The sequence below is a fragment of the Chrysochloris asiatica genome, unplaced genomic scaffold, assembly GCF_000296735.1.
Source record: "Chrysochloris asiatica unplaced genomic scaffold, ChrAsi1.0 scaffold00049, whole genome shotgun sequence".
Lineage (NCBI taxonomy): Eukaryota > Metazoa > Chordata > Mammalia > Afrosoricida > Chrysochloridae > Chrysochloris > Chrysochloris asiatica.
The window spans coordinates 3,478,031-3,501,933 of NW_006408567.1; the positions used below are offsets into that span (position 1 = coordinate 3,478,031).

General features: G+C 36.6%; 1 protein-coding gene across 1 annotated transcript in view; it reads right to left on the reverse strand.

The window, feature by feature from the left end:
* GRIK1 (glutamate receptor, ionotropic, kainate 1) overlaps positions 1 to 23,903 on the reverse strand; it is an 828,690-nt gene that overhangs the window by 89,914 nt on the left and 714,873 nt on the right. The window contains exons 9-12 of the mRNA XM_006862518.1: positions 21,231 to 21,344; positions 19,214 to 19,417; positions 17,396 to 17,619; positions 4,086 to 4,204 (exon numbers count right to left, since the gene is read on the reverse strand). Coding sequence (XP_006862580.1) covers positions 4,086 to 4,204; positions 17,396 to 17,619; positions 19,214 to 19,417; positions 21,231 to 21,344 — 661 coding nt within the window. The remainder of the gene's footprint in view (positions 1 to 4,085; positions 4,205 to 17,395; positions 17,620 to 19,213; positions 19,418 to 21,230; positions 21,345 to 23,903) is intronic.

Genomic DNA, 23,903 nt, shown 5'->3' on the forward strand with positions numbered 1-23,903 from the left:
GCTTGCAGTTCAAACAGTTTTGCAGTCTGGTGCATTAACCCATAGTGCCACACCAGGACTCCACATATACATGTATATATTTCTTTGCTTGTTTTTGTTAAAAAGACAGCTCTAAAAGTCCTGGCCTTTCAGTACTGTCTAAAATAAGACTTATTGTATCACATAAAATGTTCTCTTAGTATAACTATAAAACTCTTTGAAATCCTAATTTATTTAAGTTCGAATAATGTGAGAAGCTTTTGAAAAATTAACAGCCCATGTCGTATCCCATGTACTTGTAGTAAAACACTGGAATTATTCAAATCATGTGAAGTAAGTTGCAGCCATACTAAAGCATGGATGAACTGTTTTTTCATTGTTTTATGAGAAAATCTCAATTATTTTTTCTAATGTATACTCTACTTTTTCTAAAAAGAATATATTAATTGAATTGTATAATTGTATGCGTGTGTGGCACTGTGGGCTAATGCATTAGATTGCAAAGTAGTTTGAACTGAAAAGTCAGTGGTTCAACCTCACCAGCTGCTCTTTGGCAACCCTATACAGGGTCGCTATGGGTTGGAATCGACTCGATGGCACTTAACAACAACATCCTTAAATAAAGTATTATTTCTGAAATACATTACAAAAACTGGCAATTTCTCAGGTGGACAGATACGCTTCTTATTAAAAATTTACATTTTAGAGGTTATTTCCATAATATTTATGACTATTTTAAAATATAACATATAAGTACTTAATGGGCTTACCAAAAGTGGCTTCCTCTCTAAAAGAAAGTATGCGTGGACTAAGTCTACTTGAACAGTGACTTAAAGTCTACTTGAACACATCTATGGAAATACTCTAGCTGAAAACTTTTGGTCAAACTGAGAAACAATGCAGTGGAATTGGAAGAGATTAGAAGGGTGTATATAGGAGGCTCACTTCAATTGCACTGGTTCATGGTTATCTTTTGACTAATGGATTTATATGAAACACATCATGTTCTTTACATTACCTCTAGTCACCTAGAGGCATGACAGAGCTTATGTGACCAGTTAAAAAGCAGACACCCTAAGTTTAAAACTCTGAATGAAAAAGTACAGCAGGTCAAACATAAGGCATAAAGGATTATTTCACTGGGTGTTTTAAAGTTCTGTAGTTATGGGCTTAAGATGGAAAGAAAAATTGGAGCTTACCAATCAACAAATAAATGAGTTTATGCTTAGGTTTAATCTATAAACAGACACACATATTACTCAAGAAATCAAAGCTAGCTCAAGGCTTGTGATAAGCAGATCAAAGTTGGCAAAGTTTCTAGGCTTTCAATGAACAGATACACATATTCTCCTAATGCGATTTGGCACTGGATATCTTTGTGCTTTACTCACTTATTTTTATTGAGGTGAATTCTTTGACTGTTGTTTGTATTTCTTTGCTTTGTTTGTTTGAACCTAGGTGTGTAATGTTGCACAGATCTATAATAGTTTCCATTAAATTGCCTCGAAGGATTTAATGGAATAGTTTGTTCCTGCTGTTTTAATCTTGTGGCTTAATGGATTTATCCACCTGTGGGTGTATGTATTTAATGCCCAAGGTTGTTTCATATCTTTGTATTTAATTGATCTAGCAGCCTTGTGGCAATGTGATATTATTTTAGATCTTTAGTTGGTTATCAATAAAATACCATTTATCTCATAAAATAGCCATAGGAAATAAATAATACAATTAATAGATACATTTTTCTTAGCTGGTAGGTGCAAGTTTTCTACTATAAATTCATCCATATGTTATTTGGTTATACTCATGAGAAAGATAAAGTTTTAACTTATTATCTATATATATGTGCAACTGTTTTATGTGGTAGGGAAACGGGACAGATGGATATAAAACCTACTATTGACCTGGGAAAAGAAATAATAATTCAACTCACATCTTTCATATTTTAAAATGTCTTTACATTTTGGGGTGCATATGTCTTAGAAATTGAGGAAAATATCACAGAAATATGGATTTTCTCCTACTGAGATTACATTTTGAACTCTTTAATGTTCACATGATTCTGTGAATTTCATGACTCTCCATGTCATTAACATACTTAGAAATGGCTCCTCTGAAGGAGAGAAGTTCAGATCTCGAGAAGATGAAATTGTGAAAGCAATCACTGTAGAATAAAACATTATTAGAAAGAAATTGGGGAAGAGAGACAATCCTTGCTGAAGTCTCTTTTGTGCCATTTACGGCAGACATGACAGCCAATCCTGATCCAGACTTTGCTCACACTCTGTTGAAAAGAGAAAGCCTGATCATAACATTCAAAAAGGAATTAAGCAAAATGGTTTCCAATTGAGTGACAAGCTTCTGCTTACAAGAGAAAGCTTAACAGTTGATGATGAGGTTAGCTACCTGGTCCAACACCACACACTAAAGACGGATGCACTAACAGTCACACGTACCGCAAGTTTGTCCATGGAAACATTTGGTTCACCTGATGAATGTTTTTAAACTTCTTGAAAGACAAGCAGAGTCTGGTTGGGGCTGACTGTCATGTACCCAAGGTAGTGGTAACTAGCAGTCACTGCATCCCACGGTTTGCTGTGGATGATGGTAAACTCCAGACAGGTACAATATTAAAGACATGTTCTGGGGGAGGGTAAACTCATAGGACAGAAGGCAGTCAAGGCTCACATACCTCTCATACCCACAGCATGTTCTGGAAGATCCAAATATATGGCTAGTGTGTTTGTCTACTAATCAAAAAATTGGAAGGTCTAGTCCACCCAGAACATTCAGAAGAAAGGTCTGGGAGCTACTTAGAAAAAATTAGCCATTGAAAACCCTATGGGGTCACAATGAGTTAGAATCAGTTTGACAGCAACTGGTGTTTTTTAACGTCTGGGAAAGGCAAGCAATAGAGAAGGAAGGCGTTCTCCTTATTCTTTAAAAGTAACTGCTTATGAGATAAAACCCTAAAAATTAAACACAATAGTAAAGCACTATGTGCCTTCTAATGGGTTTTCCTAGTGAATTTATAGTTCTGTGCTGCGCTCTAAATGAAATGCAAATTATGTTTAGTAAACCAGTTGCTGTGTCTACACCTATTTAGCAGTGCCCAAATAAACTATGCTTAATTGTATGACAAGAGAGTTTACTCGTTTTCCTCAAATATCTGGGATTTCTGTACTAGAGATCTTTGATCTCTCTTCCTTTAATTTGGAGATACAGAATATAAATATTTCACATAGTTCTATAAATAACTCCCTAATGAGAAGCCTTAGGGTTCATCCCAAACAAATATGTTTAATGTATATCTCAAATGAACTTTGCTATGCCATTTTATTTTCCAAACACAATAGGAACTGTGACTCAGGATTTTCTTAAATGAATGCATTGAATCTTGGAAGTATTTTCTAGACCACATGTCTGGTATCAAAGCTTCAGAAAATTCACAAAAGAGATGATTTATTTTCCCAAGTGTTGAAATAGCTCACCCTGCCAACAAAAACAAGTGATCAAATCATAAAAACAAATATGTAAAACATATTACACATCTATGACTTGGACTGTATTTTTTCCACCCATATATTTACTATTGCTATGGTTTCAATTAAGACGGATTTTCAAGTCATTAGAACCTATAAAATAAATTCCAGTTGGGTGTGTCACAGTGGTAATTAGGTAGAAGACTTAGGTGCTGCCAGCTATTGGAAGAATGTAAGTAGAATGAAACTTCACAGAATTCAAATTCCATTCCTTTCAAAACTCTGAAATTTGTGGCATTATGGCTTAAAAGAAAAATGACTGTCACCTCCATCTATGCAAATTAATAAGCAATTCAAAGGTAGTTTCTCCTTTGTTGATCACAGAAAAATTTGGATTCATTGCTTAGTAGAAGGACTTTGTTAAACATATAGTAAAGGTGTTCCATTTAGATCATTTTTGTCTTCGTGTTCAGAACTGGCTAGGAAGTCAATTGCTATTTTTTATTAAGTTCCTGAGCTTCTCAGTTTTCAGGCTACCCTATAGCTTCATGATGGAGTTTACCAGCACAAAAACCTTTCAGCAGACTGTGGGATGCGTGTGACAAAGAGGGGTAACCGGTGTACCTTGCTGCATGAGAGCTCCAACTCCAAACCAGAAACTATTTAGTAAAGTAAAATTGTTTTCCACCACATCTGAGTCAGGGTTGCATGGGTGGGGATTATACCACTCGTAGGGTGTAAACCTGTGGTAGTTAACAGAAACAGTCTGTAAACATCAGATAAAAACACGTGGCACCAGCAAAACCTGCTGAACAATGCAGAAAATTCAACAGTGATGAGAGTATGAAATCAACACATTAAAGTCATAAGCTTACAGCTTTGGCAGCCCAAGTGCAAAGCCACCTTGTGACATAAATACTTACCAGGCTGTTTATTTCAAGACAAAGTCCATTAGTCGGCTGGAATTCAACTCTGAAGGTCTATATCTACTGAATTCTTCCAAGTTTTCATTCATTCGCATTTTACTGAACAACTAGATGGAGCTTAAAGAAAGGTTCACCCATCCCATACATTTATCCCACCAATTGGTGATGATAGTTACACATACTTGTTGCATATCAACTTTAATGTCAAGATATCATGTTACTAGGTACTGTGGGAGACTGAAAGGAGAGACTTGCTTCCAAGGGGCTTCTATGGATAGATGCTACAAAGAAACTAAAAACAATTAGTAAGCAAAGAAGGGTTGGATATTTAGGTTGCCTTGCATAATTTTTAAATTGTATTTAGAAACAAAATCAAAATCTTGAACGAAGAGACAAATCTTAAACTTAGAAGTCTCCTGACCCAAGTCTTGTTGTTAAGTACTGACTCATAGCAACCCCACATAGTTTCCGAGTCTGTAAATCTTCGCAGGAGCAGAAAATCTCATCTTTTCTCCCGCAGCCCAGGTATTAGTATTAACTCCAAAGCCTGTCTCATTGGGGAGTTTTAGGTTTATAACTCCCTCCAGATTTCATTTTAAATTAATTGTTCCCAGAACTGTGGACTGTAATCACCTATCACCACCTCTAGTTAATATTATCATTGTTCTTAAAGATCCCTGGGAGCACAGTGACTCCATATGATAAGCACTGGACTGTGAGCCACAAGGTCTGTGATGTGAGCCCATTAACTCCTCTGTGGGAGAAAAATGAGGCTTTCTGCTCCCTCAAAGATTTAAAGCCTCAAAAACCCTATACAGGGTTGCTATGAGTCTGAACGGTGGCACTTAAAAACAACATCCTGGGTGGTTCAAACAGCATGCACTCAGCTGCTAATCAAAAGGTTGGTAGGATAAGCACTGAACTACAAGGTTGGTTTGAATCCCAAGGTCAGTGATTCAAACTCACCAGGCTGTCCTTGAAAACCCTATAAATACTTTGAGTCAAACCAAACTGACTCTATGGCACTTTACCAAAACACCACCACCATAAAACATAATGGCCAAAAAGACCCTCTGGAGTCCTTATGTATTGGAATTGACTTGACAGTCATGTTATTTTATTTTATTACTTTTTAAATAATAACTCTACCAACAAGCTGGTTTACCATATTCTAGGGAAAAAACCAAACAATTATTTTGGAGGAAAGACCTTGAACGAGTCACTCAACTTCCTTGACATTGGTTTTCTTAAACTGTAAAGAGAAGAGAACCCAGATAACTCTGGGGTATGCAAGTGGGAGACTGAAAACATGTTTGGCTCATTCTCTAGTTTCTAAACATGTTTTAAAATTGGGAAAGGTGTGAGACAGGGTTGTATTCTTTCGCCATACTTATTCAACCTGTATGCTGAGCAAATAATACGAGAAGCTGGGTTCTATGAAGAAAAACGTGGCATCAAGTTTGGAGGAAGACTCATTAACAACCTGCGATATGTAGATGATACAACCTTGCTTGCTGAAAGTGAAGAAGACTTAAAATATTTACTAATGACGATCAAAGAGCACAGCCTTCAGTATGGATTGCATCTCAATGTAAAAACACAACAACAAAAAAAATCCTCACCACTGGACCAATAAACAACATTCTTATCAATGGAGAAAAGATTGAAGTTGTCAAGGACTTCATTCTTCTTGGATCAACTATCAACACTCACGGAAGCAGCAGTCAAGAGATCAGACGACATATTGCATTGGGCAAATCTGCTGCACAGGAACTTTTTAAAGTATTGAAGAGCAGAGATGTTAGCTTGAGGACTAAGGTGGGCCTGACCCAGGCCATGGTGTTTTCAATAGCCTCATATGGATGCGAAAGCTGGACAGTGAATAAGAAAGATCGTAGAAGAATTGATGCCTTTGAGTTGTGGTGTTGGAGGAGAATACTAAAAGTGCCATGGACTGCCAAAGAACCAATAGATCTGTTTTGGAAGAAGTGCAGCCAGAGTGCTCCTTGGAGGCCAGGATGGCTAAGCTTCATCTCTCATACTTTGGACATATTGTCCGGAGGTAACAGTCGCTGGAGAAGGATGTCATGCTGGGTAAGGTGGAGGGTCAGAGAGGAAGAGGAAGACCCCTAATGAGATGGATTGGCCATGTGGCATCATTGATGGACTCAAGTGTGGCAGCGGTAGTGAGGTTGGCCCAGCATTGGACATTGTTTCGTTCTGCTGTGCATGTAGTCGCTATGAGTCGGTTCCGACTCGATGGCACCTGACAACAACAACAACAAGAAACATCTGCCTGAACTATATGGCCCAGAGGACATCTCTGCTCTGTGGTTATTTTTTTACGGACATCTTGCCAAGGGACACTAATTGTTCCAATGAGATATTAGCAAATACTCAGCAAGGTGATCTAGAAATAATTGAAAATGCAGTAGTTCTTAGGCCTGGAAGCTTTGCCATTTACCACTGGGTTCTTTTAATGCACGTAGGAGTGCTAGAGCAGTGTTAAAACCATAAAGCTGATGAGAACATACGGAATGCTCTTCAGCCATAAGGTTTTAGCAGTAAACAATAACAGGTTGCTGACACATTGAGGAGAACTGGGATTGAGGTGAATACATTAACTATAGTGAAAAGCAGGTCACACAGTGACTCATGTACAAGGAACTGGGCAGACAGTTCTTCTTAATGAAAAACCATTCTCTATATCCCTGGACACCTTCTGGAGAGTGTACAGTGTCTCCTCATTAAATCTTAGAGGGACTGGGATAGCAGCCTCAAAATTTATCCCCCAGTAAAGGTATCCAACTCATTACTGCAGCTTTTCCACCACTGCAGCGTGTGTGCCCACAGCAGGTAAATTTGAAGCTTATGAATATACCTTTAATTGACAATGGCATATCAATACATTTTAATTACCATTTCAACAACATAATTAAGTTGTGAATTGTTTCAACAGTATAATTAAGTTTTGAATTTATACACACTTATAACCATAATAGTTTACTGAGCTGAAGAAATGAATACTAATATTAATGAACCCACTAATTGAAACACTATGCAGAGTGAAGATGTCATTACTTAAACAGTATCACTCTCACTTGCACAATAATTTTAAAATAGTAATTGCAATACATTAAGCAGTTTAAGCATTCAAGAGAAGGTTTTTTTATTTTATTATTTTTTTTTTATCAAGTAAACTATAACCCTGGTATTCTAGTATGTATTCTCCAAAAGTGCTCTGATCAATGAACTTTACCACTTATCTGTTTGGAATGCTGCTTTTAACGTGCTTCAGTGTTTTATACTTTGCACTTAAAAGTGAGCAATTAATCTAGTGTCCCATGGCCAAAAAGAAAGCTGTCTAAATAGTAATGTGATTTTGTCTGTTCAGTGGAGATATTTTAAGTTCTTTCTCTATGGGAATTTGAGTGACTTGGGGAAGGTGCACTGATGAAAATGATAGAATGCTGTTCTATAAGACACTGGCTTTTTATAATGCAGTAGACCTACCAGTTGCCTAGATGTAGATATTTCAGTATAAAATTCCTAATGCCTGCTTCAAGATAGCCAGTGTAATAGCAGTGTCAGCATCAGAGGCTCTGGGGAAAAGATTAATAATCTGTGCCAGTGATAACCTGGGACTCTTATCTCCAAATGATTCACAAGAAATCAATACTCATCTTTAATAAAATGATAGAGAAAGGGGAAAAAGTATGCCTACAGTCTATGTCAAAATTTGCATATAGAATAAAGAGTAGAATTATGTTGAAACTTGAAGGTTCATTTTGGAATCATGCTTATTATGCCAGGCTTATACTTGGATAGGAGATATAAGAAATCCTCATATTAATGATCTTTAATTATAGGACTAGTGTGTGTGGGAAACTAAGAATGGACATTGGGTTCCATGAACATTGGGTGATCCACTCCTTTTTCAAAAAAGAACACTCTATTTGAACTTGTAATATAACCATTGGTTTTTTTTAGTATAACTAGGCTTTTTTGATTATTTTTCTATGCAAAGTGTCAACTTAATAATATGTTTTATTTTAAGAAGAGAAACACAAATCATAAAAGAAAATATAAGCTGATATTATTTCTGGATATTTAGTCAATTTAAATTGGGGTTACATGATGGATTTAATACCTTGGGATTATGTATTTTCTAAGAGTAATTTAAAAAATGTCAACCACAAAACAAAACCTACTAACACCCACATTTGTTGCAAGTCATAACAACTGAAATTTTTATATCACTTTCCTTAGTTTATCTCATTTATATCTATCACTTTATAAATTCAATTCAATTTGGCAAGTGATTCTGAAGTATTATTTTATGAGTGCATTTGTTTAAATACAGAGGTGGTCTTTGTTTTTTCCTTTTAAAAGACCATACATAGAAAGAATTTACTTCAGAATATGAATTCAAAAGTGTCTTTCAAGCTAAAGAGGATTTTGAGATTGATTGGTTTTTCTTTCCACTTCACTAAATTTAAATGCCACCAGTCATCTGTCATTTTGTCATACTATGATGGCTTGCATGCTGCTGTGATGCTGGAAGCTATGCCTCTGGTATTTCAAATACCAGCAGGGTCACCCAAGTTTCTAGAGTTTCTAGACTAATCCAGACGGGAAGGAAGGTTGTGGTGATCTTCTGAAAGTAGTCAGTGGAAGCCTTATGACTACCAGTGGAGCATTTTCTGACATAGTGCCAAAGGATGAGACCCTCAGGCTGGAAGGCACTCAAACTACAAGTTGGGAAGAGCTGCCTCCTCAAAGTAGAATTGATTTTAACAATGTGGATGGAGCAAAACTTCTGAGACCTACATTTGCTTACATTTCATAACTCAAAATGTGAAGAAAAAGCTGGAATTATCCATTAATAATCCCAACATGAAATGTTTAGAGTATGAATTTAGGAAAAATGGAAGTTGTCAAAAATAAAATGAAGATCAATATCCTAGGCATGAGTGAGTTGGACTGGACTGGTCCTGGCCATTTTGTATCAGACAGTTATGGTCTATTATGCTAGAAATGACAGAATAAAGAGAAATGGTATAGCATTCATTGTAAAAAAGAATATTTCAAGATATATCCTGAAGTAGAACATTGTAAGCTATAGGATAATATCCATATGCCTACAAGAAAGACCAGTTAATACAACTGTTATTTAAATTTGTCCTGGTGTGGCACTATGGGTTAATGCCCCAGACTCCAAAGCATTTGGACTGCAAGATTATTGGTTCAACCTCACCAGCTGCTCCTCAGAAACCCTATCCAGGGTTGCTATGGGTCGGAACCAACTCGATGGCACTTAACAACAACAATATCAATTGCTAATGCCACAGATGAAGAAACTAAAGATTTTTATGAGCTGCTATAATCTGGAACAGATCAGATATGCAAACAAGATGCACTCATAATTACTGGAAATTGGAATATGAAAGGTGGAAACAAAGAAGAAGGCTCAGTAGCTGGCAAATATAGCCTTATGACTGTATGATAGAATGTTGCAGGACTGACAGTTAACTGCAAGGTCAGTGGTTCAAACCCACCACCCATTCTTCAGAAATCTTATATGGGACTGTTGTGAGTTGGAACCAACTTGCTGGCACTTAACAATAATAATAGTAACTTATTCATAGCAAGTATCTTTTTCAGCAACATAGACATGACCTCTCTAGATGGAGTACACAGGAATCAAATCGACTACTTCTATGGAAACAGTCAATGGAGAAGATTAATCTCATCAATCAGATCAAGGCCAGGGGTCTACTGCAGATTAGACTATCAATTACACACATGCAAATTCAAGTTGAAGCTGAAGAAAAAAAAGTTTTTAATCTGTACAGGAGACTAAGTACAACCTTGAATTTATCTCACCTGACTTTAGAGACCATCTCAAGAATAGATTTGATGCATGAAAGTCTAAAGATAGTAAATCAGATGAGTTATGGGATGGTATCAAGGACATTATAAATGAAGAAAACAAAATGTCATTAAAAATGATAAAAAAGAAAGAAAAGACCAAAATGGATGTCAATAGAGACTCTGAAACTTTCTCTTGAACATAGAATAACTAAGGAAAGAGGGAGACATGGTGAACTAAAATGTGGAATAAAATATTTCAAAGGGTGACTCAAGAAGACAAAGTAAAGCATTATGCTCAAATGTACAAAGACCTGGGGTCAGAAAACAAAAAAGGTAAGAACATGTTTAGCATTTCTCAAGCTGAAAGAACTGAAGAAAAAAATTCAAGTTTAGGTTTGTGATATTGAAGAATTCTATGGGCAAGGAATTCTGGTGTGACACTGTAAGATAAGCACAGGACTGCAAAGTCAGTTTGAACTGCTATAAGTATAAGAAATAACTTGATGACACTTAATAATAACAACAACAATGGACAAAATATTGACCATCACAGGAAGCATCAAAAGATGAAGGAATACACAGAGTCACTGTACCAATAAGAATTAGTTTATACTGGTACTGAGGAAAGACATCTAAACTGCATTGAAGGCAATGACAAAATGCAAGGCTCCAGGAATACCAAATGAGATGTCATAACAGATGCAATTCTGGAAGTGCTTACTCATGTATGTCAAGAAATTTGGAAGACAGTTACATGACCAACTAGCTGGAAGAGATACATATTTGTGCCCATTCCAAAGAGCTCAACAGAATGGGGAAATTTTTGAAAAATATTAATATCACATGGAAGTTAAATTTTATTGAAGATAATTTAAAAAATTGTTTGCAGCAGTACATGGACAGGGAACTGTCAGAAATTCAAGCCACATTAAGAAAAGAACATGGAAAGAAGTCTATCATTCCATGTCAGAGATGGTTGAAAGCAGAAAATATCAGAAGGATGTTAACCTGAATTTTATTGACTATGCAAAAGTAGTCAACTGTATGGATTGTAACACATTATGGATAATATTCCAAAGAATGAGAATGCCTGAAAACTTATTGGACTTGTGAAGAACCTATACATCGACTAAGAGAAGTTGTTTGGACAGATTGGAATTGTTAAATATTTTATTTTACTTTAATCCATGGTCTATGCTCATTGTTACAGCAGTCAAGACTTCAAACGATGGTTTAAAATCAGGAAAGGTGTGCATTATGAAGCTATTCTTTCACCATATGTATTTAATCTGTATGCTAAGAAAATAATCCAAGAATTTGATTACATGAAAAATGAGGCATTAAGACTGGAGGAAGATTAACAATCCATGAAATGCAGATGGAAAAACCTTGGGGGTTAAAAATGAAGAGGATTTAAAACACTTATTGATGAAGATCAAAAATTATAATCTTCAGTATGGGTTACACTTCAGTGTAAAGAAAACAAGATTTCTCATAATTAGATTAGGAACAACAACAGAAATTCAAGGTGGCTTTAGAAGAGGTTGTGGAATGAGGGGTATCATTACTGACATTAGATGGACCTTAGCTGAAAGCAAAGAATATCAGGAAGAAGCTTACTTGTGCTTTATTTACTATGTAAAAGTAATCAACTGTGAGATTTATACCATATTATGGAGAACATTGCAAAGAATGGGTATTCCAGAACACTTAACTGTGCTCATGAGGAACCTCTACATAGAATAAGAGGTAGTCATTAAGACTGAACGAAGGGATATTGAATGATTTAAAATCAGCAAAGGTGTGTGCCAGCGTTGAATTATTTCATTGTATTTGTTTAATTTACTTGCTGAGCAAATAATCCGAGAAACTACATTACATGAAGAGTAATATGGCAACAGGATTAGAGGAAGACTCATTAACAACATGCAATATATAGATGATAAAACTCTGCTTAACTATTTAAAACACTTACTGATGGAGATCAAAGACCACAGCCTACAGTATGGATTGCACCTCAAAGTGAAGAAAACAAAAATGCTCAGAACGAGACCAATAAATAGCATCATGACAAATAAAGAAAAAATTGTAGTTGTCAAAGACTTCATTTTTCTTGGTTCCACTATTAACACTCATGGGAGTAGCAGTCAAGAAATCAAATGACCTATTGCAGTAGGCAAATCTGCGGCACAAGGCTTCTTTAAAGCATTTAAGAACAAAGATATCAGTTTGAGGAATAGGGTACACCTGATTCACGCCATGGTATTTTCAGGAACCTAATATTCATGTGAAAGTTGGACAATCAGTAAGGAATACCATAGAATTGATGCATCTGAGTTATGGTGTTTGAGGAGAATATTAAAAGTACTGACTGAGGAACAAGCAAATCTGTATTAGGAGAAGTATAGCCAGAATGCTCCTTAGAAGCCAGGATGGCAAGACTACCTGTACTCTCATACTTCAGACCTATTATTGGGAGGGACCAATCCCTGGACAAAGACATCATGTTGGTAAAGAGTGAAAAAAAGGAATGGGCTCAAGTGTAGCAACAATTGTGAGAATGGTGCAGGGCCAGTACAGAGTTGCTCTGTGTCAGAGCCTGCTTTCCCTAACAATTACAACAACAATATCATGATAAATGGAGAAAAGATTAGAATTGCCAATTATTTCATTTTACTTTAATCTATGATTCACTCATGCAGTAGGATAAGCACTGCACTACTAACCATGAGTTTGGTATTTAAAATATAATAGTTGCTTGGAATGAGTCAAAACTGGCTTGATGGCACTTAACAACAACAACAATTGCATTGGTCAAATATGCTGCAAAAAAATATCTCTTTACAATGTTAAAAAAAAGATATGCCATGGTATTTTCAATCACTCTCACTTGTATGGGAAAGCTGGATAATGATTATGGAATACTGAAGATGAATTGATAACTTTGAATTGTGGTGTTGATGAATAATATTGAATGAATCATGGACTTTGAGAAGAATGAACACATCTGTTTTGAAAGAAGTATAGACAGAACTCTTCTTAGAATCAAGGTTGGAGAGACTTCCTTTAATATAGTTTGGACATGCTATCAGGTGGAACCTGTCTCTGGAGAAAGACATCATGCTTTATAGAGGGTCAACTAAAAGTAAGAAGACATTCAATGAGGTAGAATGACACAATGGGTTCAAGCACAGTGATCAAGGATGGTGCAGGAACAGTAAATGCTTTGTTCTGTTGTATATGAGGCCATTTTTCAGTCAGCACCAATTCAATGACACCTAACAACTTTGGTTACTCAATGTAATGGAAATAAAAATTCTCACCACTGAACAAATAAATAACATTATAATAAATGGAGAAAAAACTGAAGTTGTCAAAGACTTCATTTTGCTAGGATGAACCATCAATACTCATGGAAGCAACAGTCAAGAAATCAAGTGACATATTGCATTATGCAAATCTGTTGCACAAAACCTCTTTAAAGTGTTGAAGAGCAAACATATCAATCAGTTTGAGGACTAAGATGTGCCTGACCCAACTCATGGTATTTTCAATAACCTCATATGAGTGCTAAAGTTGGACTGTAAATACGGAAGACCATAGAACTGAAGCATTTGAATTATGGTGTTGGAAGAGAATATTAAAAGAACCGTGGACTGCCAAAAGAACAAACCAATCTGTGTTGGAAGAAGCACAGCCAGAATGCTCCCTGAAGACAGCATGGCCAGCTTTCTTCTATCATAGGCCAGACATATTATCAGGAGGAACCAGTCCCTAGCCAAGGAAGTCATGTTTGGTAAAATGGTAGGTCAGAGGACAAGAGGAAGACCCCAAACAAGATGTAATAACTCAGCGGCAACAGCAATGGGCTCAAATGTAACAAAGATTGTGAAATTGGTACAAGACCAGGCAGTATTTCATTCTGTTGTACATAGGGTCATTATGAGTCTGTACCGACTCAATGGCACCTAACAACAACAAATATGGCAACTGAAATCCATTTTACATCTTAGCTTATTGGGGCAAAGTAACTGAGTTCATGGTCTCAGATTATAATATTGTTGTTAAGTGCAGTAAAGTCAATTCCGACCCATAGCGACACTATATAGGGTTTCCAAGGAGCAGTTGGTGAGCTTGAACCACTGACCTTGCAATGCAAATGACTTTGCAGTCTAATGCATTAGCCCACAGTGCCACACCAGTACTCCTATGATGGGGGAGGTAAAGGTGAATTGGCAAACTTATTCAGTCAGTATATTCATTTTAGGAATTACCCACAAAATATATTTATTAACTTCATAAAACAGAACCAGGTAGCATTCAAAAACATAAAGTAGATGAATGTAGGTGAGAATTTGGCCACTACTACAATATACCTGTGCACTGCAGGGAACTATTTTCCATATTTTAATATAGATTTCTATATAGTTTCTCTTTTGCCACCATATTGTTTGCAAGTTTGTATTTGATGCATAGAATCTAACTCTCCATTTCCAATAGATTCAGAGTGAGAGGGATGCAGTGAAAAGGGGAGACAAGGCAAATAGAATAAATAAGGAAGCGCTGGTTTTTAAATTGTACAGTTAGTGAATTGGAATATTGAGTGTATAGTAAAGATTATAGGTGAAGGGTAAGACCTCTTATCATAATAGAAATAGAATGTGTGAAGTCAGAACATACTGGGCTTTTGGTTGCCAAGAACTTACAGAGGAACAGACAAAATAAAGACTGAATATATAAAGACACTATTCTGACATATTCTGATGACAAAAATAAGGTGATTTATGTACAGTATGGCCAAGTGTCAAGGGGTATTTCAGACTTGTGTTTGTGAAAACTGGATGCTGCTGACAGGTTTTTTTACTCCCCGTGTTTGGTCGAGTCAGTATCATGAACAACATGCTGGCTCATCAACATTGTTTTGACTGATCTATTCATCAACACCGTTGCCTAGATAGACACACAGTAAGGGAATAAAGATGTTCACTATTCTGTTTGTCTCTGATGTTTGGATTGGTTCATTAGCCTTCATATAACTCCCGTAAGGATTTACACCCTCGGAAACCCTGTACAGGGTCGCTATGGGTCGGAACCGACTTGAAGGCACTTAACAACAACAACAAATCCAAAAAGAGAGGGCCTTTCCAGAGGAGAGGAACGGAGCAATTTGTCATTCATTAGAAGGCCCATCACTTTAGAGTAGTAATTTCTTAATTGCTCACTTTAGGGCAGTATTAGCTTCACCTAGAAGTCTGGAATGAGAAATGAACCTCCAAAGGTGAGCACTTCATTTTTCAAATTTAATATTCAAAGCAATATCATCATTGTTTAGAACATGATTTTTCAACCTTGGCACTGTTGACATTTTATTGTAGGGGATTTTGCTGTGCATGATAGTTTATTTGGCAGGATGCCTGAACTCTTTGTACTTGATACCACTAGTACTCCCCTTCACTTGGTTGTGACAATGAAAAGTGTCTCCAGACATTGCCAAATGTTCCCTCGTGTATGTGTGTTTGTGAAAATCTTTCCTAGCTGAGAACTACTGTCTAAAGCATTAAAGTATCAAACAACAACATCACTTTATGCATATACTGTCAGCACTTTATTTTATGAATTAAGGTATATGGAAAGAGAGATTTGGTTAATATTTTTGTTGTTAAGTGTCATCAGGTCAGTTGATTCCAACTAATAGCAACCTTGTATAGGGTTTCGGAGACTTAGATCTTTGCGGGAGTCTTATCTTTCTCCTGTGGAGTGGCTGGCAGGCATATCTTGTGGTAAACAATCCAGTGCTTATCATTTAGAGCCAACATGCTCCCTGGTTACTATTTAATGGTAGTTTAATATTTGGCCAAATTTGGGAAACAGTTTGGGATTTTCTTCTCAAAATATTTATTATACAGCCAGAATGCTCCTCAGAAGCAAAAATGATGAGACTTCATCACACGTATTTTGGACATGTTAAAAGGAGGGACCAGTCCCTGGATAAAGGCATCATGCTTAGGAAAGTAGAAGACCAATAAAAAAGGGCCAGACCCTCAATGAGATGAACTGACACAATGGCTGCAATAATGGGCCCAAGCATACAACGATGATGAGAAGGGTACAGGACCCGTCAGTGCTTCATTCTGCTGTACTTTGGGTTGCTGTGAGTCAGAAATGATTCAACAGCCCTTAACAACACCAACATAATTTATCACCTATATAAAACTTTAAAAACTATACTTCACACTGAATGTGTAAATAACTACATATGAGAGCACACATTTACTCATTTTTAATACGTCTACCTTGTGGATCTTTAGCTCCTTTCCAGACTGGGTTATTTATTTTTTCCTTTTTTCAAGTTTTCATTATAATTACACCAGGGAAAATGTTACCTGTCATTAATCAAAACCAGACAATGACCATGACAAAGGGCTAGCATGAAGAAATATGACTTTTAGAAATTCCTGGAGGGAAAACAAAAATTGATTAGGGAAAAAGTTCACTGAGTTTTGTTGAAAGGTGAAAAAGATTGAGAACAAATAAGGGGCATACCAAACAATTATTTTGTACATGGTTTATCTAGGGATATCAAATGTTGAAGTCTACAGAAATATAAAGTTGTGTAACAAATTCAGCATCAGAGGTATTTAGAAAATATAATGCACTGCAAGGTCTAAAAATTCTCTGAAGACCTGTGCAAAGTAGAATGGTTATACAGTCAAATATAAAAAAATAAAATATAAGTGGAGCAATCTTGATGGTAGCATAAAAAGTTTATGCCTCCAGACTCTGTATATAAGTGGTATTTCCTCTGATAGTTATTTCTAGAATTCTCTTGCCCACTGTCTAATATTTTTAAAAAGAAATTTCATACAAATTTCAAAAATATTTTTCTTTATTCCTGAGGGTTTCACAATCTTGTTTTATCCCAGTGTGTATTTCTATAATAATTCCTAGCTAACATTTCTCTCAGTTTTGTGAAACCAGATAATCCAGCTATTTTAACAGTATTTTACTGTTCCCATTAAGGCATCTTCAATACATTATCTGAGATACTGTAATTTTGGTCTACCTTTAGAGTGTAGAGTTAAATTTGAGAGTGACATTGTCATTTGTAATTAGTTCAGCAGTTCTTGAACTTACCTTGCTATCACAAAGAGTACACAGCTGACTCCCAGGCAGGCCAAGAGCACATACATCCAAATATCCGGTGACAGAGGGTTGAGGAAGGAGAAGACACCTGGATTTGTACCATTGGGCTTCCGGTAGAGAATGCTGATACCCAAGGTCATGAAGGGCTTAGAGAAGTCAATGACTTTCTCCCGCACATAGGTGATGGTAAGAGGAGCCACAGCCAGGTCAGCCCTCTACAAAAGCAAGCCAGAAGTCATTACCTTAGTGGTCTAGCTTCTCAGCAAATTTCTGAGCTTTCCCTGAGCACAATGATCTCTATTCTCAACTTCTAAAGCTTCTTACACTCTGGGTAATGTAAATCATTAAGCACTCAACTACTAGTAAAAAAAATTGGAGGTTCAAGCTCACCATATGTTGCCTGGAACATAGGCCTGCCCATCTATTTCCAAAAGGGTTCAGCTTTGAACATCCTATGCAGCAGTTCTAGTTCTTAAATGCACACCTAGGGTTGCCATATGTTAGAAATGATTCAATGGCAATTAACAACAACAACAACAATGCTACTTATGCAAGAAGTTTCGTGTGATGATTGGGTTTAATACAAAAGATTGGATTTAAATAGTTATGTTTATTAATTCAATATTTACTAGCAAAGAGAAATCAAAAGGCATAAATATATGTATTTGTGAAAATGAGGGAGTTTCATGAAAATAATGAAAATTTTCCAGACTTTTTGAAGTTCCCTTATATATGGTGCATACACACACACATACATACATACACATGAACCTACATAATAAATTCCTTAACCTATGAATAATGGACATTTTTTCCTACTACCATAATATATTTGCTCTTATTGTTGTTATTTAGTGCTGTTGATTCCATTCTGACTCAGTGCAGCCCTGTATAGGGTTTCTGAGGAGCAACTGGTAGATTTAAACCACTGACATTGTGGTTCAAACTAAACTTGTGGTCCAGTGCTTATCCTACAGCACCACACCAGTCTCTATAGAGACTCTTAAGTAACACTGAGTTGGTTCCAACTCATAGTGATCCTGCATAGGCTTTCCAAAGAGCAGCTAGTGGATTTAAACGGCTGATTTTGTAATTATCAGTGCTGTTTTCCACCACATAAAGACTCCATGGAATCCCATGCAGATGATTAACACACATACATACATGCATACAAAGGAAAAAAACCATAGGAGGAATTCTTTAAGAGGGGCATGTGTGTATCATGGTCTCAGTAGATGGAAAGATGATATTTCACTTTGAGCTGAAAACTTTAGGAGTTCTTTCTCTAACTTAAGAATTACTCAGGCTTATTCTTCTGCTGTGCATAAGGTCTCTATGGGTCGGTACTGACTCGATGGCACGTAACAATAACAGTAAATTTTTCAACATAATGGATGGACTTATACCTTTTTATCCTCAGATTTCAACAGAGCTTCTAGACTAAGAGAGTCTAAGAAAAAATGTTATCTCTGAAAATTACCCTGTGAACATCCTTTGGCTCACTGCAGTCAGTTAATATCTGACATGGTACTGGAAGATGAGCTTCATAGGTTGGAAGATACTCAGACTACACAGTGGCCTCAACAATGAACTCAAGCATACCAGTAATTGTGAGGCTGACACAAGCCTGGGTAATGTTTTGTCCTGGTGTATATGGGGCCATCAGGAATCAGAACCCACATGCTGAACTAATATGGCTCAAATATATTTAAATTTACTCTGACTCTGACTGAAGTGTCCCTCTTTTATTTCCTCTTATTTATTATACAGACAAATGTGCCTCATATTTAGGAGATACAGTTTGCTTACATGATCTATGAGCTCTTTGACCATCCCATTCCATTCTCCTTTGTCATTCTGGGCTCCATATTTGCCATCAGGAACTAGTTTGACATCATAAATGAAACCAAGGATGCTTGACAATTCCTTCAACAGATCCAGGCAATATCCTTCAAATCTGTCATTTCCATAAAGGGGCTTATCAGACTTCCTGTACATCACATACGGTTCTTCCTATATAAAACAAACCAAATATGAAAACACTGTTACAAAGAAAGCCAGAAAGTACTTACAAAGTTCTACTAGCAACTTGAAAATAATTTTTAATATTTGAAAATCTTCAACTCAGTCTTGAACTCCTTGTCTTTGCTGATTTCATCTTCTCTGCGCCCTTTGCAAATGTAGACACTTTTTGTATCCGTTTTTTCTTTCTCTTTACTTTATCTCTTTGGATGGGAGAGTTTTATTCCAATGCAGGGGGAGAGGGACCATAGTGCTGGGAGTGACTGTTGGGATAAAGAAGCACTCATGTTTTGACTTTAGGTCTGAAGACAGGGCAGGGCATAAGGAAGTATGTATTGCACTTTGTCTAGTTGACCTAATCTCCTTCTTGGCATTCATCTAAGTACCTTGACTACTTAAAAAATGAAAATGCATATTAACAAATAGATTTTTTCCTTCCTCATATAAACTTTATACTGCATAATCTTATTTCCTCATATTCCAGATAAATTTCATCTCATTTTCATTATTCACATATCACTATATCTTTGTTTGATTTATTTTAGGGTGTCTTATTCAAATGACCATTCCTGTATCATCTTTTATCATAAGTCCCATTTTATTACTTAAAATAACCTTAAATTTCATATCTGATAATTCTCTGCTTACACACTTATATAATAAATTCCTAAACCTATGAATAATGGACATTTCTTCCTTACTACCATAATATATTTGCTCTTATTGTTGTTGTTAAGTGCCATTGAGTCAATCTGGACTCATTGCAGTCCTGTATAGGGTTTCTGAGGAGCAACTGGCAGATTTAAACCACTGATATTGTGGTTCAAACTAAATTTGTGGTCCAGTGCTTATCCTACAGCACCACACCAGTCTCTATAGAGACTCTTAAGTGTCGTTGAGTTGGTTCCAACTCATAGTGATCCTGCATAAGTTTTCCAAAGAGCAGTTGGTGGGTTTGAACTGCTGACTTTGTGATTATCAGTGCTATACTTTTCCTACAGCACCACATAAAGACTCCATGGAAACCCATGCAGATGATTAACACACTCTGCTGCTAAGTGAGAGGTTGCAAGTTCTATCTAACCCGAGTTACCTTGGAAGAAAGACCCGGAAGTTTCCTTCCAAAAAGTTAACCTTGAAAACATCATGGAGCACAGTTCTACTCTGATATATATGGAATCACCATGAGTAAATATCAATTCAACACAATTGCTTTGTTTTTTAGGTTGACCACGATCTATGGCATTTTAAAATTCTTCTCTTGCCTAAAGGAATCCTGGTGTGGTGTTGTATGATAAACACAGGACTTCTAACCACAAGGATATTGGTTCAAACCCACCAGCTGCTCCTTAGAAACACCATGAAACTGACTCAGTGGCACTTAAAAACAACAACAATCTCACCTTAATGAAAGATGAACTTATTTTTAAAAAATAATAATACTTTTTATACTATTGATGAGTCTTTGGGTAGTGAAAATAGTTAAAAACTTGACTACTAGGCAAAGATTGATGACTTTGAACCTACCCAGAGGCAACTTGGGTTAGAATGTATTCAATGGCATCAGGGTCCCATATATCTGTATCTATAGGCTGCTACTGGTGTGGTGCTGTAGAACGAGCATTGGACCTTGAATCAAAACAACGTAGGCATTTAAACTTACTAACTGCTCCTCGCTGTGAGGCAGTACTGACTTAATGGCACTTAATAAAACAACAACAAAATATGTATACATTCACAAAATAATTTAAAAAGGATATTTACAGATAGACTTGCTGGCAACTTACCAGAAAGGTGGACTTACCAGAATAGTGGTGACAATCAGCGTTCTGTTTGCTAGTGAATCAGTGATATTGTTGGACTTATCTTTGTTGCCATCTGTCATGTTTAGCCCGCTATTGGAGTTCCAAATTCCAATCTACACAGAACACAATACATCAGAGACTGCTGGTTGCCAGGGACAGCATTTATGACAAAGAGAGACCCCTTTTACACATGAATGGTCATAGAAACTCCCAGTCTGGGAAGAAAACACCAGGACACCACAGTGGATGCTACTAAATGTGGAAAACAATGAAGGGATGAAGATAAAGGTGGATGTGGAAAATCTGCGCTATTCAGCATGAGGTGAGGTACAGTGGAGTAAGAAGTCTTTTTGTTTCATTTATTAATCTAATTGTTCTTAATTGAGTATAAAATGCTTTTTCAATGTGTGTATTTTGAATACTTGGTACCAGAAGCTATTCTAGTCATTAGGGAATATAGTAATGAATAAACAGACAAAAGTTCTTGCCCTTGCAGAGTTTCCATTCTATTAAAACTCACTGTCAGGGATAGCATTGTTATTGTTGTTAAGTGCAGTCTAGTAGATTCTGACTCATAGCAACCCTGTATAGGGTTTACAAGGAGTGGCTGGTGAGCTTGAACCATAGACCTCGCAGTTCAAATCGACCTTACAGTCCAGTGCATTAACCCGCAGCACCACACCAGGACTCCAAATCTTAAAAAGAATGAGATTACAAAAGAGGATGTAGAGACTGGTTATTAGAAATGGAAACAACGGAGGGAAGAAAAAGTTATGAGCAGTAGATTAAGTAGTTTAGTGCTGGGTGAAAGATGTGGGTCTTAATAGGACTCTGTCTATACCTGTCATGGTATCCAGCATCCTCTGACGTCATATGTTTGCCTGTATTGTCTGTTATCTTGACCAATAACCTTTCAGTAAGTGTACTTTTCTTTTATTAGTCATTGATCTTTCTATTATACAAATCAGCCATGGTAATTGGCATTCAGTAAAGTTCATTTGTCTTTTAAAAAAGGATGACCCACAATTTTCTTCAGCGGCCAACTCAATTCTGAGTGATTTGTCCCTGTAGATATAAGCTGACTTATTTAGACCCTGAAAGAACCGAAGAGAAGAGCCCTTGATAACTGAGCTATTTTTCTGAAGCATTTGTTTTGGGGTTTACTACCAGGCTAATGAGATGATGCTTCATAACCAGGCAGACCTGTTTGCTGTATGCCTTTTGACAAGATGCTAACCATACTGAGCTTTGGTTCTTCAACTGTAAATAATGTTATCAGGATACCAAGAATATCAATAAGGTAATGTATGTGTAACTATTTGTATATGCTAAGAGCTACACAAATATTCAGTAATAATGGAAAAAATTTACATGAGTGTCCCAGTAATTGTATTCTTCAAGTTTACTCTATTATAAAGGGACTTGGAATCATTAATTACTACTGTTTTGTTTTTTATTTAGAAGCTGATAAAGTAAAGAAGTTATGAAACATAGGGGTAGGCTAATGACACTAACCCTATTGGTGCAACAGTTAAGCACTTATTGCTAACTAAAGGGTTGGAGCTTAACCAGCAGCTCCATAGGAGAAAAGAACTGATGTTCAGCTCCTATAAAGATAGCAGCCTGGAAAAACCCTCAGGGAAGTTCTACTCTGTCACATGGAACCCTATGAATTGAATATTGACGGCACCCAGAAATAACAATAACCCTTGGGCAGACTCTGTGATGGACTGACTGCATTTATAATAATATTTGTTCCCTAAATTTATTCTCTCAAATAAAGAGTATTTGATGATCTGGATAGAATATGAGTTTTGCAAACAGACTTTTGTTCAGACCACAGTGTGACCTTGGGTAGATTATTTAACCCTGCTGTGCCTCAATTTTCTTATTAGCATAATGAAGACAATAGGGTTTTTCTGATGATTAAACACATTCTCACATGTAGAAATGTTAGGTCCTTTCTTTCTTCCTTTCCTCTTTTTTTTTTAATGTTGATTTACTGTCTACATTCAACAGCTAGAAATTCATTTAGGTTGACAAGTCTTTTTTTCTTTTTAAGAGATGTAATTGCTTTCAGGAAATACCAAAGGCTGGCAGTTCAAAACGACCGATCAGCTGTTCCAGGGAAGAAAGATGAGGATTTCTGCTCTTGTAAAGATTTACAGCCTCAGAAACCCTGTACAGTGTTGCTATGAGTTGGAACTGACTCCACAGCACAACACCACCACCACCATCGGTTTGAACTGCATGGTCGGCAGTTCAAACTCACCAGCCACTTCTTGGAAACCCTATACAGGGTTGCTATAAGTTGGGATCAACTCTATGGCACTTAGCAACAACAACAACAATCACACATTTATACATTATTGTAAGCTATTTTAATTTCACTGCTTTCTTTCTACCCTTAATTAGGGTTAGTTGAGAACATGGATTGGAGAATTAATGTGATGGATCTAGGCTGAATGCCTTATATGCCTGGATGGGGATTTAGGAATACTTTATGCATTTCAAGTGTTGTGATTCTGTCTAAAGAGAGGGTTCTAGAGGTGGGATATAGAACAGCACCCTAAATAGCATTAGTATTTCCAAGACTTCAGATGATGTCATTCATGTAGAGTGTACAGGATACATTGTTGGTTTAAGAATCTCCAGTTTTCTTCTGTTGCTTT